Here is a 16,506-nt window from a genome sequence, read left to right as displayed (position 1 = left end):
AGTTTACAGATGACCTGAAGAAATCAGTTTCGTGTTGGTTCGGGTAGCATGAGGTATTGTTAATGGCAACATCACTGGTAGTGAGTTTTCTGTGTCTCGAATGAAAAACAGCCCACAGTTGCACTAAATTATGTGTATTTTAAACCTTGATCATGGTTTCAGCTATAATGATATAGCCTTCTCCAGAAGTCATACACACTAATAAATAAAAAATATCTTATCCCAGCGGTTGCGTCAAGACTGTTTCGAACATAAGTAAAATTACATATGGCACCGCATGTCCTCCGCCACTACCTCTGTTATCAGATAACATACGTAAAGACCGTGGACAAACTCGAGAAACAAAATTAAAATCTTACGGGTTGTTAGGCCATTTACAGATATGTGGATGACACCTTTGTGGTATGGCCACATGGTAAAGATCAACTACTTGAGTTCCTGCAGCACCTCAGCGGTATACATGAAAACATCAAGTTTACCATGGAGAAAAACGGAAGCCTACCCTTCCTGGACATCCTGGTTACTAGAAACGCAGGAGGCACGCTGGGACATACGGTATATTGGAGGGAAACACATACTGATCTCAACCCTAGGAGCTGTCACCATTCAGCGCAACACAGCTCTGTACTTAACACCTTGGTGCACAGGGCGAGGCCCATTTGCGACAAGAAGAGCTTACCGAGTGAATTACAACATCTAAAGGAAACCTTCAGAAGAAACGGCTACAGCGAGAAACTAATAGGAAGAGCTTTGAGGAACAATAAGAAGAGAGGAGCAGAAAGACTGGAAGAGGGCGACACGAGAGGTTGTGCGTTCCTGCCGTATGCGGGACCACCAACAGCGAAGATCGCAAGAATGCTTAAGAGGCACCAAGTGAAGACCGTCTTTCACGCAGCAAAGAAAATCAAGGATATTCTTGGATCGACCAAAGACCCACTAGTACTAATGAGGCCGGGTGTTTATAGAATTGGATGCGAATGTGGAATGCAATACATAGGGCAGGCGTAACGTTGCATTACACAGAGCCGTACGGAACATAATAAACGTGCGTCTTGGACAGGTTGACATGTCCGCGGCGGCGGGACACAGCATCAACGAAAAGCATACCTTCGAATTTGAAGAAACAAAGAACTTATGCAGCGCCAGAGGATTTTGGAATTCGGTGATAAAAGAAGCGGTAGAGATTCGTCTGCACGAAAATTTAGTTAATCGAGACAGTGGTTACCATCTCAATACAGCTTGGGATCCTGCAATTAGGAAAATTCGGCATGAACGCTCCGGTCCGAAGGGGACCGCGGCCGGCGCTGATATGAACAGACACCGGGAATCGACACCCGCACGCGCATCCCCCCCCCCCCCCCCACCACCACCACCACCACCACCACCGGTGGCGCCAAAAGCCCGGCGCGATTCCGCTGGCACGTGATTAGTCGGCTACCGGAATCTGATAGCGATCCAGCGGCTACAAAGGCGCGCGACAGACAGCATCCCCTGTACCCAATCCTTTAATCCTGTTCCTTCCTATATAACACCAATCATCTCGCCTACCTCAGGCAAGTACCACACACAAACAGAACAATCATCACGTATCACAGACACCAAAAAGCTACAGAAATAATCACACACACGTGCACAGGGGAGTAAAACCCGAAAGGCTACAAACTCCCCCTCACAATTCCCCAAAGAGGGGAAAGTAAAAGATAAGAGCAGCAGCAGCAGCAGCATCCCGACAGCAAGCCTCGCCAACAAGCCTGGACGCTCGAAGGGAAGGAGAACAAGTTGCCGCGATCGTCAGCCTCCTGGGTCAAGCGCTCGGGCTGGACAGCAAGCAGAAGAGGAGGAAGCCTGTACAGTGCTTTCGCTGTCAGAAGCTGGGGCACTTCGCTGCGGACTGCACAGGAGTACTCGCGTGTTTGAAGTGTGCAAAGTCGCACCTCACACGCAAGTGCACGAAGCCCAGGGACGTCACCGCTACATGTTCCAACTGCGGCGGTTCACACGCTGCCAATCACCGTGGCTGCAGTTATCTCAAGAGCTGTGGCCGCGGGAAAGGACGGCACACACGCCGACGGCGAAATACCGTGCAAGAAGAGGTGGCAATGGACCAAGACGTGGTAAACGTTCCGCCCGCGCATCACGTCATTGGCACTTCTGCTGCTGCAATCCCGACAGCATTCGCAAGATCGATGATGCTGTCGCCAACGCAGTTGCCGCTTTCAAATCTGCCATGGCAGAGGAGAGGGCTGCACTGCGGACCGAGGTCGACGAGCTACGCCTCGCGGTCGGGCAGCTCCGCGAGTTGGTGGCCTGCAAGTCTCGCAATGGGCGAGACGTTATGACTGCCACCATCGCCACGCAGATGGACGCTCTCCCGGCTCCTGCGGTAACGCAGGGCACTATGGGGGTGCCCACGGAGGTGGCGAATGAGATATCAGCCCCCTCCTCGAAAAGGGAGGGTTCGCGGAAACAAGATTCCGAGTCAGCTCCACCAGCAACACGGGAGGACGTGGACAAAGTCATCGAAACGCCCGCCCGCCCTCCCGAGAACAAGGCGAAACAGCCGCTGCTGGAAGATGAAGGCACAACTGTTGCGCCCATCCAAGAACAAGATACAGAAGAGGTAGTCAATACGCCGCCAACAGAGACAGAGATGACTGCGCCAGGACCACTGAAGTTGGTCGCAAAATCATTGCGTGACAAGACGTACGCGCATCACAATACCCCGTACCCTTTTACCGACTCCAATATTCCTAAACCACCTCTACCCCACAAGCCTTATGATTTCGGTTGGGCAATTGGGAATCTAACCACCGTTATTCCTAAGAGGGATTTGGACATTATAAACCGCTTCCCTATTTTTAATGAGCATGACTGGCAGCGCATAATCGCTGCTATCCCAATGGTTAAGCAGAAGAAGAAGAACAACAAACATTCCTCTTCCTCGTATCGCTAGTTTCCTAGCACCCACTGTATTTTATCCTGTCGAATACTGACAAGATTTAGCTTACCCTTTTAATTCCAGTCAATTTTATCTTGTATTAGTGGAGTAAATGCCAATAGACAACAGACTCCGATTTTGTAGACCACCTCAGGGGAGGTTGTCCATACCAGAGAGCAGAGAGAGACAGCATCCCGAAGCCCTAGGGAACCCCACACTCAGTACACCCCTCGGATCAGTTGTTAGGCATTATGGTCGAGACCATGAACCTCTTCATGGAAATTATGAAGGAATTCAGGGAGGCCCAGAAGCAGAACACCCAGATCCTCGTTGCCCTTCAGGAGGCAGTCCAGCAGTCGCTCCCCTCTGCGACTTCTTCAATAGTTTCAAAACCCCTTCATGGATAGACAACCAAATATCCAAGGCCTGACAATGTGCGTCTTTAACGCAGACTGCATTGTTAATCAATGAGTTCAGAGAACTCTCGAATGAGTTCTCCATCGATATATGCATGATGGAGGAAACCCACCTAAAACCGGGAATAAAAGTGACAGTCCTCAACTACGTTAGCTGCCGTAAGGATAGGCCAACCCAAGGCGGAGGAGTGGCCATTTACATAAAAAGAGGGATCCCCCACCACCAGGTATTCATACCAGCTACCAATAAAAATCGAAGCAGTGGCAAAAGAGTGGAAGATCACCAGAAATCATGCCACCAGGAGGCTACTCAATCGTCTACAGGTAGAGCTGAAGGTCGCGCTCAATGAGCACAGAAAACAGCAATGGCAAAACCACCTTACAGCTCTCAAAGTAGATGATCACAAACTATGGCAAGCAACCAAGCAATTCACAAAAAGACGCGCTAGGATGCCGCCGCTGCAACGGCGAACAGGGTCTGGCCTACAGACATGTTGAAAAGGCCAACGCCCTCGCCGACTCCTTGGAGAAGCAGTTTCAAGCGGTAGAACCCCAGGATGAAGAACATGAAGAGGTAGTCCGTCGTCAACTGTCCGTCTTCCTCAGTGATGAGGAGGACCCAGAGGACGAACCCATACTTTTCGCCCCTAGGACGTGGCAAAAGTAATTAGGTCCCTCCCCACAAAAAAGGCACCAGGACACGACAGTGTCACCAATCAGTTATCAACCTCCTACCCTCGGCGATCACACACCTTGCGAACGTCTTCAACGAGATTACTCGTTCCCTAGAGTTCCCAGCTTGCTGGAAACACGCGGAAGTGGTCGCAATACACAAACTAGGGAAAGACCCTCTATTCCCGCAACACTACAGGCCGATTAGCCTCTTGCCAACTCTCAGCAAGATCTATGAGCACCTCCTGCTAAATCCCATACAGGAACATATATCCCGAGAGCAACTTCTGCCGGATTTCCAATTCGGATTCCAGCAGAACCACTCTGCCCCACAACAGATCATGAGAGTGGTTGAAGCAGCGACAGAGGGCTTCAACCACAGAGGCAACTGCGGGATAGTGCTACTAGACGTAGCCAAAGCCTTCGACTCAGTATGGCATAGAGGGCTACTCTACAATTTATACACACAAGGGTTCCCCGGGAGCATAGTTAAGCAAATCAAAAGCTATCTCACCAATAGGACTTTCTCTGTCAAAGTAGACACCGCCACCTCCATCACAAGACGTATTCGTGCTGGGGTGCCACAGGGATCGGTCCTGGACCCGTTTTGTACAGTCTGTACACTGCAGACACACCAACGGCCCCACTGGTGCACGCAGCACAGTACGCAGATGACACAGCCTTCTACACAAGAAAAGCGAACAAGGACCTGGTCATCCGTTGGCTACAAAGGGTTTTAGATGACACAGAAACTTGGACCCGTCGCTGGCGCATTACCATCAACTCTGAAAAGACACACGCTATGCTGATCACCCGGAGGCTTGGAAGGCGCGGACCTCCTCAACGCACCCTCCCCCCCCCCCCCCTCCCCGTCAACTTTCACCTAAACGGAACCCACCTCCCCTGGCACAGAACCGCCAAGTACCTTGGCGTAACCCTGGACTCTCGTCTTACTTGGAAACCCCACATAGACGAGGTCCACAGGGAGGTCTGTGCCAGAATGTCCATCCTACACCCAGTCTTCAACTCAACCAGCTCCATTCCCTGATGCGACCAATAATGGAGTATGTCTGGGGATACTTGGCGAAGCATCACCGGGATAAACTCCAGAGGCTGCAGAAACGCGCCCTCCGGAGGGCACTGCGTCTACCCCTCGGATTCCCTGTTGACGATCTGCACGCTGCAGCAGAAATCCCACTCCTAAAAGAGCGTTTCCAAGATCTGGCAAGGGCCTTCTATGAAGGCTCCTCCAGGTCAGGAAACTTCCTCATCCACTCCCTAGGTCGGTATGACATATCCCGTGACCAGCACAAACGCCCAATGACGATCTTCGACAACTTAAGCCGAAGAGAAAATCCCTATATCCAGTTCCTGATCCTCCTCCTTCCCCCAAAATATCAATCATCTCGCAAACTCCAGGCAAATACCAGACACACAGAGAACAATCATCACATCACGCAGACACCTAAAAATCACAGAAATAAACACACACACAAGTACAAAGTGGAGTAAAGGCCGCAAGGCTACAAACTCACCCACACACTTCCCCGAAGAGGGGATGATAGTGAGCGAGCAGCATCCCGACACTTCGCCTGAAGATGATGGATACGCAATCCATTGAAACATTGTGACTGGAAGACGACGCCACTCGGCTGATAACCCGTGAAGATTTCATAGCAGTGTCGTGTACTTCGTTTAGTTCCCTAAAACCGAACAAAAGAGTAATACAAAAGTTTCACATGGAACGGTAGTAAAGATCGAACCCGAGCAAAAGGCTGATCGATCTTTGCGCTGTCATCCGCGCTATAACAACTGCTGACAGTAATTGTATTTGGCGTGCCGCTTGATTCTGCGAGCACAACGTCCTGATTGGCTAAATTCAATGCTAATTAAATCTGAAACGGGGCATGGTATCAAATTTTTTTCTTAACTTTTATTTCTCAGCACAATACACCCTGCAACACACCCATAAATTTTTCAGATACTTATGACCAACTTGTATACAGAGATTGGACAAATATATGGAAACACCGCGTGAAATGCACCCTTGAACATAAATGCAGATGCTAGCGAAGCCTACGGGTTGCCCTGTTGTATTTGATCACGAACGACACCTGTGCATTGTCCTCAAAACGTTGCAGGTGCCAATCGTGGTCAGAAAAGTGTTCTGTGTAGCTGTGAGTGCGTTACGTCGAAGCTAAGTAAAGTCGAAAGCCGGCAAATTGCTGCTTCTCGTATCGCAGACGTTTCCGTAACCAAGACAACGAGGTATTTGGTGGTTCAAGAGACAAAGTATCGAAGAATTATAGCGCGTACAGAGAAAGCTATATCACAACGCGGACGAAAGTGTCTATTGAGTGATCATGACGGACGGGGTTTGAAGAGGATTGTGACGAAACATAAGCGGACAACAGCCGCAAAGGTCACTGCAGAACTCGCGGACGCTGTCAGCACCAAAACAACACTAAGAGAGCTGCATAAGCAGCAACTGCAACGCGAGCTGGAATTCCAAAACTACTCATCGGTAATGCAAATGCCTAACAGGAAAACGTGGAGCCTAAACCATAACACCCGCACAAGCAACAGAAGTATGTCATTTTGTCGGATGTGTGTTTTCGTACTGTGTTTGCAACTTCTGTCCGAGTTTACGTCCCAGGAGTGAAACATGGCGGGTGCGGTGATGACTTGCATAGTCATATCATGGTACTCCATGGTTACTTTAGAAGATCGCATTAGTGCCAAGGGTCATTTGCTCATTCAGCTCCACACCATGGTACCATGTTTGTAACCCAGCGATGATGTAGAGTTCCAAGACGGTAAGTCTCAAACAGCTCAAATCGCTTGGGACTGATTCTGTGAGGCCGAGCTGAATTATTCCATCTCCCCTGGCCTCCAACGTCAGCAGATCTCAAGATTATTTAGTCATTGTGGTCTACTTTAGAGAAAAGGGTACCTGGCCGCTATCTACCCTCATCATTGTTAATTGAACTTGCAACTATTTTCGGGAAGAATGATATAAGATTCGACTGATAACTATACAACACCTGTATTTATCCATTCGTGACAACTGGGAGCTGTTTTGAATCCAAACGATTCTCCTACAGCGTATCAGCAATGTAAATGTGTATTGTTTCTGCTGTTTCCATATGTTTGGCTACCGCCTGGTGAACAGAAATCCACCGACAAACTTTCAGAGGTGGTAGTACGGAGCAAAGCAAGAAAAACAAATGGGCTCTAAAATGCGCTCTTTAAGAGCCATGAGCCCTTGTTCATCATCGCTACTGTGAGAGACATCCCTTCTATTGAAAGTTCTTTGCTTTCCATAGTTTGCCGGCCAGGGTGGTCGAGCGGTTCTAAGTGCTACAGTCTGGAACCTCGCGACCGCTACGGTTGCAGGCTCGAATCCTGCCTCGGGCATGGATGTGTGTGATGTCCTTAGGTTAGTTAGGTTTAAGTAGTTCTAAGTTCTAGCGACTGATGACCTCAGAAGTTAAGTCCCATAGTGCTTAGAGCCATTTGAACCATTTTTCCGTACTTTGAGAGATGCTAGTACGGAGGAAAACAAGAAAAAATGGCCATTAAACATAGCCCGTAAAGTGCCTACCGTAAGAGCTATGAGCACTTTCTCATCTTCGCTCTCGTGAATTTTATCTCCTCTACTAAACAAAAGATCATAGCTCTTAAGGAATGCAATTTAGGGTACATGCTTATTGAACAGTTTTTTATTATTTGGTCCGAACTGTCTCCTCCCAGTATACGGAAGGAAAAGAGTTTGCATGGAAGAGATGTGTCTCACAGTATCGAAGACGAACAAGTAGCCATAGCTCTTAAGGTATGAATTTTAGAACCAATATTTACTAAACATTTTTTCTTGCTTTCGTCCATGATTGTCGGTGGAGTCCTGGCTCGCCCCGTATGTCTGAATAAATAAGTTAATGTTTCACTAAGCAAGCTAGTATCCTTCCTCAGTGTCCCGGCGATGTTTAATAGTTGTCGCGATGTTCCAGACGTCACAGCGGCGCTGAGGGGTTGTGAGGACGAGTTCTTCGGCTGCTGCCCAGACGGGAAGACAGCGGCCCAGGGACCGGACTACGCCGGCTGTCCTTCGCTGTGCGGCTGCAACAAGCTCGGTAAGAGACGGCCTCTGTGGCGTCACGAGCACACAGCTCGCTGTGTAGGAAAACCATAGACGAGGGTCAGAGCCTGCAAGAAGCATCACCCTTAGTTTCAAATGCGCACGTCTTTTGTGTGTCCACATTTCCTTTTTATTATTTTTTTTATCGGCAGTCTTCCGACTAGTTTGATGCTGTCTGCCATGAATTCTTCTCCCGTATCAACTTCTTCATCTCTGAGTAGCAATTGCAAATTACGTCCTCAATCATTTGCTGGATGTATTCGAATCTCAGATTTCCTCTACAGATTTTAACCTTTGCAGCTCCCTCTAATACCATGGAAGTTATTCCCCTATTAGAGATTAGATTATATTAGTACTTGTTCATAGATCATGAATACGACACTTCGTAATGATGTGGAACGTGTCAGGTTAATAAAAGGTGTCAATACAAGATATTACATTACACAAAATATTACATGACACTTAATATGTATTTTTTTTTTTTTTTTTTTTTTTTGTTTTGGTGGGGTGTAGGGAAATTACCCACTTACTATATCCAAAAATTCATCTAATGAGTAGAAGGAGTTGCCATTCAGAGTTTTTTTTAATTTCCTTTCAAGTGCTATATGGTTATCTATCACGCATTTGATGCTATTAGGTAAGTGACCAAAGACTTTTGTGGCAATATAATTTACCCCCTTCTGAGCCAAAGTTAGATTTAACCTTGAGTAGTGAAGATCATCCTTTATATTAGTGTTGTAGCCATGTACACTGCTATTACTTTTGAATTCGTTCGGATTGTTAATAATAATATAGGCTACAGTGTAGATCCCTAGCTCTTTAAATAAGTGTCTGCAGCATGATCTTGGATGAGCTCCAACAATTATTCTGATTACACGCTTTTGTGCAATGAATACTCTTTTACTCAATGAAAATAGGCGTGGTAAGCTAATGTACTGAGATGTATATCGCCAAAATTTGCAATGACCCTAATAGCGTGAGTAGCTGAACTCATACGTTTCAGCAGATATTCAGTGTGTTTTTTTTTCTAGTTCAACCCCTCATCAATGCATACACGTAGAAATTTTGAATATTCTACCTTATATACCGATTTCTGAACACCTGAGGTCATCAGTCCCCTAGAACGTAGAACTACTTAAACCTAACTAACCTAAGGACATCACACACATCCATGCCCGAGGCAGGATTCGAACCTGCGACCGTAGCGGTCACGCGGTTCCGGACTGAAGCGCCTAGAACTGTACGGCCACACCGGCCGGCTGTGTGGAACTGTATATAGTGTGTTTTGTCAAAGTTTAATGAGAGCCCATTTGCAGAGAACCAATTAATGATTTTCTGAAAAACATTGTTTACAATTTCACCACTTAATTCTTGTCTATTGGGTGTGATAGCGATACTACTTGTATCATCGGCAAAAAGTACCAGCTCTGCATCTTCGTGAATATAGAATGGCAGGTCATTAGTATATATTAAGAACAGCAGAGGACCCAAGACCGAACCTTGTGGCACCCCATTCTTGATTGTTCCCCAGTTTGAGAAATCATCATTTTTTTGCATATTATGTGAACTGCTTATTTCCACTTTCTGCCCTCTTGCAGTTAGGTATGATTTAAACCATTTGAGCGCTGTCCCATTCATACCACAGTACTTGAGCTTATCTAGAAGTACTCCATGATTTACACAGTCAAAAGCCATTGAGAGATCACAAAAAATCCCAACGGGTGACTTCCGGTTACTCAGGGCATATAATATTTCATTAGTGAAAGTATATATGGCATTTTCCGTTGAAAAACCTTTCTGGAAACCAAACTGACATTTTGATAAAACTTTATTTTCACAAAGGTGTGAAGCTACTGTACAATACATTACTTTTTCAAGAATTTTGGATAAGGCAGTCAGAAGAGAGATTTAGCGGTAGTTGTTTACGTCAGATGCATCCCCTTTTTATGTAGTTGTTTAACAATGACATACTTCAGTCTATCTGGGAAAATACCCTGCTTCGGAGAGCTATTACATATGTGGCTAAGTATCCCACTTATCTCTTGGGAACAGGCTTTTATTATCCTGCTGGAAATGCCATCAATTCCATGTGAGCTTTTATTCTTGAGAAAGTTGATTATCTTCCTAATTTCAGAAGGAGAAATGGGTGGAATTTCAATTGTATCAAATTGTGTGGGGAAGGCCTCTTCCATTAACTGCCTTGCTTCTTCTAATGAACATTTAGATCCTATCTTCTCTACAACATTTAAAAAATGATTTTTAAAAATGTTTTCGACTTCCAGCTTGTTGTTTGTCAAGTTTCCATTTGCTTTGATGGTAATGCTGTCATCCTGTACTCTTGGTTGCCCTGTCTCCCTTGTAATAATATTCCAAAGTGTTTTGATTTTGTTATCAGAGATTTCAATCTCAGACATGATACACATGCTCCTGGACTTTTTAATAACCTTCCTTAATGTAGCACAGTACTTTTTATAATATTTGGCTGTTTCTGGGTCATTACTCTTTCTTGTTATTAGATACAGTTCCCTTTAGTGGTTATAAGATATTTTTATTCCTTTAGTATGCCAAGGTTTTCGCATGGTTTGCTATAATTAGATTTAACTACTTTCTTGGGGAAACAGTTTTCAAATTCTCTTACAAGTTTATCATGAAATAAGTTATACTTTAAATAAGCATTGGGTTCCTTGTACATCTCATCCCAGTCTAACTGCTGAAGATTTTCCCTGAAATTTCTAATTGTTGAGTCATTAATTGAGTGCACATCTTTGAAGGGTAGTTTTGAATTACTGAATGGAGCTATGTCATATACTGTAACTAGCTGAGCTCTATTATCAGAATGGCCATTCTCAACAGAACAAGAATTTATGTTTTTAAACTTAATTTGGTCTATAAAAGTGTTATCTATGAATGTGCTGCTGTCCTTTACTACCCGAGTAGGAAAATTAATGACAGACGTCAAATTGATAGAACCAAGCAAGACTTCCAGGTCAGTCTTCCTATTAAACGCTTTCAATGTATCAACATTGAAGTCCCCACAAATAATAATTTGTTTTCCCCTATCTGACAGATAGCACAACAAGGCATCCAAGTTTTCCAGGAATAAATGAAAGTTTCCTGAAGGGGACCTACATACTGTTACAATTATAAAAGAGCCCTTCTTCAGTTTAAGTTGACAGGCACATGCTTCTATATGTTGCTCTAGACAAAAATTTTTGTATCTAAGCTTTTTACACAGTGATACCTTTTGACATATATGGCAACTCCTCCTCTCACCTTATTCTCTCTAATGTGCAGCTAGTTTATAACCACCTCTCGCTTCCCACGCACAGGTTCCCGGGTTCGATTCCCGGTGGGGTCAGGGATTTTCTCTGCCTCGTGATGACTGTATGTTGTGTGATGTCCTTAGGTTAGTTAGGTTTAAGTAGTTCTAAGTTCTAGGGGACTGATGACCATAGATGTTAAGTCTCATAGTGCTCAGAGCCATTTGAACCATTTATAACCACTGATATTTGCCTTTTCCATATCAGACACCATGTGATGCCTAGAAAGGCATAGTATATCTATTACATTATCAGATTCAGTGTCATCTACACAAACCAGAAGCTCATCTACTTTATTCTTCAATCCAGAAATATTTTGGTGAAAAGTGGTAACATTATTTTTTACTTTGCTTTTGTTAGAATCTACTTTTCTCCTTAATCCACCAATATTTTGGTTAAATATGGGAACATTATTATCTACTTTACTTTTGTGACAATCTTGTGAGTTTTGGACATCTTTAGCACCTGCCTGCCTGAACTTCTCATTGGACACTGATATTAGTCTAAAAAAGAGGTACATCATTGAGTACTAGTGTCCCCCCTTTTGGATTTCGCTAACAACCCTGCCATTTTACCCTTCCCTTTCCTACTGAGGTGTAGGCCATGCCTTGTGAAATCACCCCTATCAATAGCCTCGACAGGAACCAATCCAATGTCTGACAGAACTTTCCTCTTACTTTCTACTTTTTTTTTTTGAAACAGTTGGTTTCCTAGTGAGATTCTGTTGCATCTTAACTAAATCTACTTCTACTGGTGCCTCTTACTTACTTAACTGTGGTAGCAAGGCAAATCTATTGGTTGTGCCCATTGGGAAACTGTCAGACACTGTCCTCTTTCTGTGGCCCCTGTTCCCCGTTACTTCTTCCCGCCGCTTTTTACCCTCCTCCCCCCCTTAACCTCTTCAGTTCCTCCTTCCCTCTGTCCAAATCAGCCTGAAGGGCTCTAATTTTCTCCTCCTGTTCAGCTATAATCATATCTCTTGAGCAAACCCTGCAAAAGAATGGAAGAGTCTCATTTGCTTCCTCAATTCCCACGCCGCTACAATTTCCCCAATGAAACCACCTGTCACAAAAGCTGCACAGAACCCCTGAACTAACTTTCCTACTGCAGATCACACACTTAGTATCCCTGGTAGTTTGGAAATTAGTTAAGAGATTTACTAAATGATAACGATAATATATTAAATACGGATGTACGGCCTAGGTTATTTTGCTGCCTAGGTTAGCAGTATACCTTAACTTCATCTACTTCGTGACACTAATTCTGATGTTAATTTTCTCACTGTTCTCATTTCTGCTACTTCTTATTACTTTCGTCTTCCTTCCATCCATATTCTGTACTCATTAGACAGTCCATTTCATTCACCAGATCATGTAAATCTTCTTCACTTCCACTCAGGATAGCAGTGTCATCAGCGATTCGTATCATTGATATCCTTTCACCTTGAATTTTGATTCCACTCCTGAACCACTCTTTTATTTCCATCATTGCCTCTTCGATGTACCTATTGAACTGTAGGGGCGAAAGACTCCATCGCTGTCTTACAAACTGCTGGTCATCTAATAGAAATCTTCAATTTTCTTTTCTGTTCTTCTGTGTATTATTCTTTTCAGTAACTTGGGTGCATGAGCTGTTTAGCTGATTGTGCGATAATTCTCGCACTTGTCGGCTCCTGAATGCTTCGGAATTGTGTGGATTGGATTTTTCCGAAAGTTACATGGTATATTACCAGACTCATACATTGTACTCACCATCGTGAATAGTCGTTTTCTTGCCACTTCCCCCAATAATTTCAGAAATTCTGTTGGAATGTCGTCTATCCATTCTACCTACTTCGATCTTAATTCTTCCAAAACTCTTTTGAATTCTGATTCCAGTACTAGATCCCCTATCTCTTCTATATCAACTCCTGTCTCTTCTTCTACCACGTCATCACACAAATCTTCCCTCTTTTCGAGGCTTTCAGTAGACACTTTCCACAAATCCGCTCTCTCCTCTGTATTTTACTATGGAATTCCCATTGCATTCTTGTTACCACCCTTGCTTTTAATTTCACGAAAGGTTGTTTTGACTTTTCTGCATGCTAAGTCAGTGCTTCACACAATCATTTCTCTTTAGATTTCTTCACTTATTCTTGAAGCTGTTTCACCTTAACAGCCTGTTCTGTTTATTTCATTCCTACGTGACTTTTATTTCTATATTTCCGATATCCCCTGAACATTTTTAGTGCTTCCTTCTTTCGTCGATAACTGAAGTACTTCTTCTGTTACACATGGTTTGTTTACGGTTACCTTTTTTGTACCTATGTTTTTCTTTCCAGCTTCTGTGATTGCCCTTTTTAGAGATGTCCATTTCTCTTCAACTGAACTGCCTACTGAGCTTTTTCTTATAGCAGTAATTGTAGCCTCAGAGAACTTCAGCGTATCTCTTCATTTCTCAGTAATTCTTTTAGCACTGATTCTTCCTGACTAGTCTCTTAAATTTCAGCCTATTCTTTACTAAATTTTGACCAGAGTCCATATCTGCTCCTGGGAATGCCTCACAATCCAATATCTGATTTCGGAATCTCTATCTAACCACGCTGTAATCTAACTGAAATCTTCCCATCGAGTGATGAAAACATAGGATGAGCGTAAAGTGTTTCCGTAATTACAATTTTTTTCCTAAGTTACGTAGATATTGATATGCTGCTGGTTGCAAATGATAGCGTAACTCACAATGATATTTTTTTCTGGATGGCCTTCCACATTCGCTACGTTTGTTGCCCGTAGAAGGTCTGGGCGATACTCAATTTCTTTCCATGTGTTTGCCAACACCTCTTCCGTCGCCGCCTCCATAGCATCTCGTATTCGTGCTGTAAGCGTTTGCACAACTGCAATAACTGGCGAACAGAAAATTAGTTTCAGAACAGCCATCAAATTCAAGTTATATACCAACAGATCCTGCTCATCTGAAAAGAAAACAATATTAGCGTTTGGCAATACAACAGATTACACAGCATCGAAACAATTCGCTGAACTTTCACTTCTTTGTTGTAGTAGGACTTATACGTTAACATTAATGTAAGTTCCCCTGTACCCTCAATAAAACTACAACATTTTTACACAAGGTACTCTTTACATAGTGGCGCACAGACATTAGCACAAAGCTCAGTTTATAACCTAGTGCTTAATATATATCACTTGACTAGAACGTGGAAAACTATTACTTTTTACCGTTACCACACGAAATTTAGGTTTCCTTTTCTTTCTTTATTCGGGATTTAATAAATTCATTTATTAAACGGCACGTAAGATATTATTTCGTACTATTCACTTACGCTGTAGCAACGATAAACGTACAAACTGGGACCACAATTTATATTTGACTTAGTTATTGAATTATGTCTTCAATAAAAATGTAGAATAAAAATGTAGAATTACTGAAAATCTCATGACTATTCCTTAGTATTATTTTCAAATAGCAATGGCCCGTCGTCAGTGTGGCCGAGCTGTTCTAGGCACTTCAGTCTGGAACCGCACGACCGCTACGGTCGCAGATTCGAATCCTGCCTTGGGCATGGTGTGTGTGATGTCCTTAGGTTAGTTAGGTTTGAGTAGTTCTACGTTATAGGGGACTGATGACCTCAGATGTTAAGTGCCATAGTGTTCAGAGCCATTTGAACCATTTTGAGCAATGGCCCACTGTTTTCTTGGAAACAATTTGTTTGGTTAAATTCTTTGAGCGCATAATGTTGACTTTCGCTCTATGGATCTTAGAGTTCCAATGGTCGATCTGACTTTGGAACAAAGGAAAGTGATTACAAGTTCTATTGCAATTCTGAAAAATAACATTGCCGAATTTGGCGACTGAGATTAGTTCCTATACCAAAAAAAAGCTTCCATATTTAAATGTTTCACATTTTATCACTATTATGAACTTACCTCTTTAATAAAAATAGAAAGTAAATGTTCAAGGAAGTAATCACGATATAGTTAACTATGTCGCTTTCATTACTTTAAACACTGATAGACATGAGAATGTAGTTAACTCGCACGAATAACCAAAATCACTTGAGAGACAAGCTAATAGCGAAGCAAGATTGGAATGGCAACGCATTGCAATGGAATGGCCGATTTCGCCGTTTTTCTTTTTTTATAATACATTATACATACGGATATTTGTCCACTTTCTTTTCATTACAGTAACATTAGTACAATATTTATAAGGATCACTGGTCTTTCAAGTCAAAAATATTTAATATGTTAATTATTATTTCATTACGTGCGCACATGACGCTTTCATAACGACATTAAAGATTTGAATAAAGAACAGGGAGGAAATGCCTTTAATTTTGGCTACATCTACACAGTTACTCTGAAATTCACACTTAAGTGCCTGGCAGAGGGTTCATCGCACCATTTTCATACTACTTCTCTACCATTCCACTCTCGAATGGCGCGTGCGAAAAAGGAACACCTAAATCTTTCCGTTCGAGCTCTGATTTCTCTTATTTTATTATGATGATCATTTCTCCCTGTGTAGGTGGGTGTCAACAAAATATGTTCACATTTGGAAGCGAAAGTTGGTGATTGAAATTTAGTAAATAGCTCTCGCCGCAAAGAAAACCGCCTTTGTTTCAATGACTGCCACTGTAACTCGCGTATCACACGCCACGAAACGCGCTGCCCTTCTTTGCACTTTTTTCTATGTCCTCCGCCAATTCTACCTGGTAAGGATCCCACACCGAGCAGCAATATTCCAGCAGAGGACGGACAAGTGTAGTGTAGGGTGTCTCTATAGTGGGTTTGTCGCATCTTCTAAGTGTTCTGCCAACAAAGCGCAGTCTTTCTTTCGCCTTCCCCACAACGTTATCTATGTGGTCTTTCCAATTTAAGTTGCTCATAATTGTAATTCCTAGGTATTTAGTCGAATTGACAGTCCTTAGATTTGTGCGATTTATCGTGTACAGAAAATTTATCGGATTTCTTTGAGTACCCATTTGGATGACCTCGCACTTTCCTTTGGTTAGTGCCAACTGCCGCT

At 43.5% G+C, this 16,506-nt stretch overlaps 1 protein-coding gene across 1 annotated transcript in view; it reads left to right on the top strand.

Annotated features, from left to right (window-relative positions):
- The window catches only part of LOC124593905 (agrin-like), a 669,506-nt gene that overhangs the window by 467,503 nt on the left and 185,497 nt on the right, over positions 1-16,506 (top strand). Inside the window, exon 11 of the mRNA XM_047132256.1 lies at positions 8,034-8,156. Within this exon, the coding sequence (XP_046988212.1) occupies positions 8,034-8,156 (123 nt within the window). The remainder of the gene's footprint in view (positions 1-8,033; positions 8,157-16,506) is intronic.

This window comes from Schistocerca americana, chromosome 2, assembly GCF_021461395.2.
Source record: "Schistocerca americana isolate TAMUIC-IGC-003095 chromosome 2, iqSchAmer2.1, whole genome shotgun sequence".
In the NCBI taxonomy this organism is placed as follows: Eukaryota; Metazoa; Arthropoda; class Insecta; order Orthoptera; family Acrididae; genus Schistocerca; species Schistocerca americana.
The sequence above is the reverse complement of the archived record's forward strand: the minus strand, read 5'-3'. Positions and strand labels throughout refer to the sequence as shown.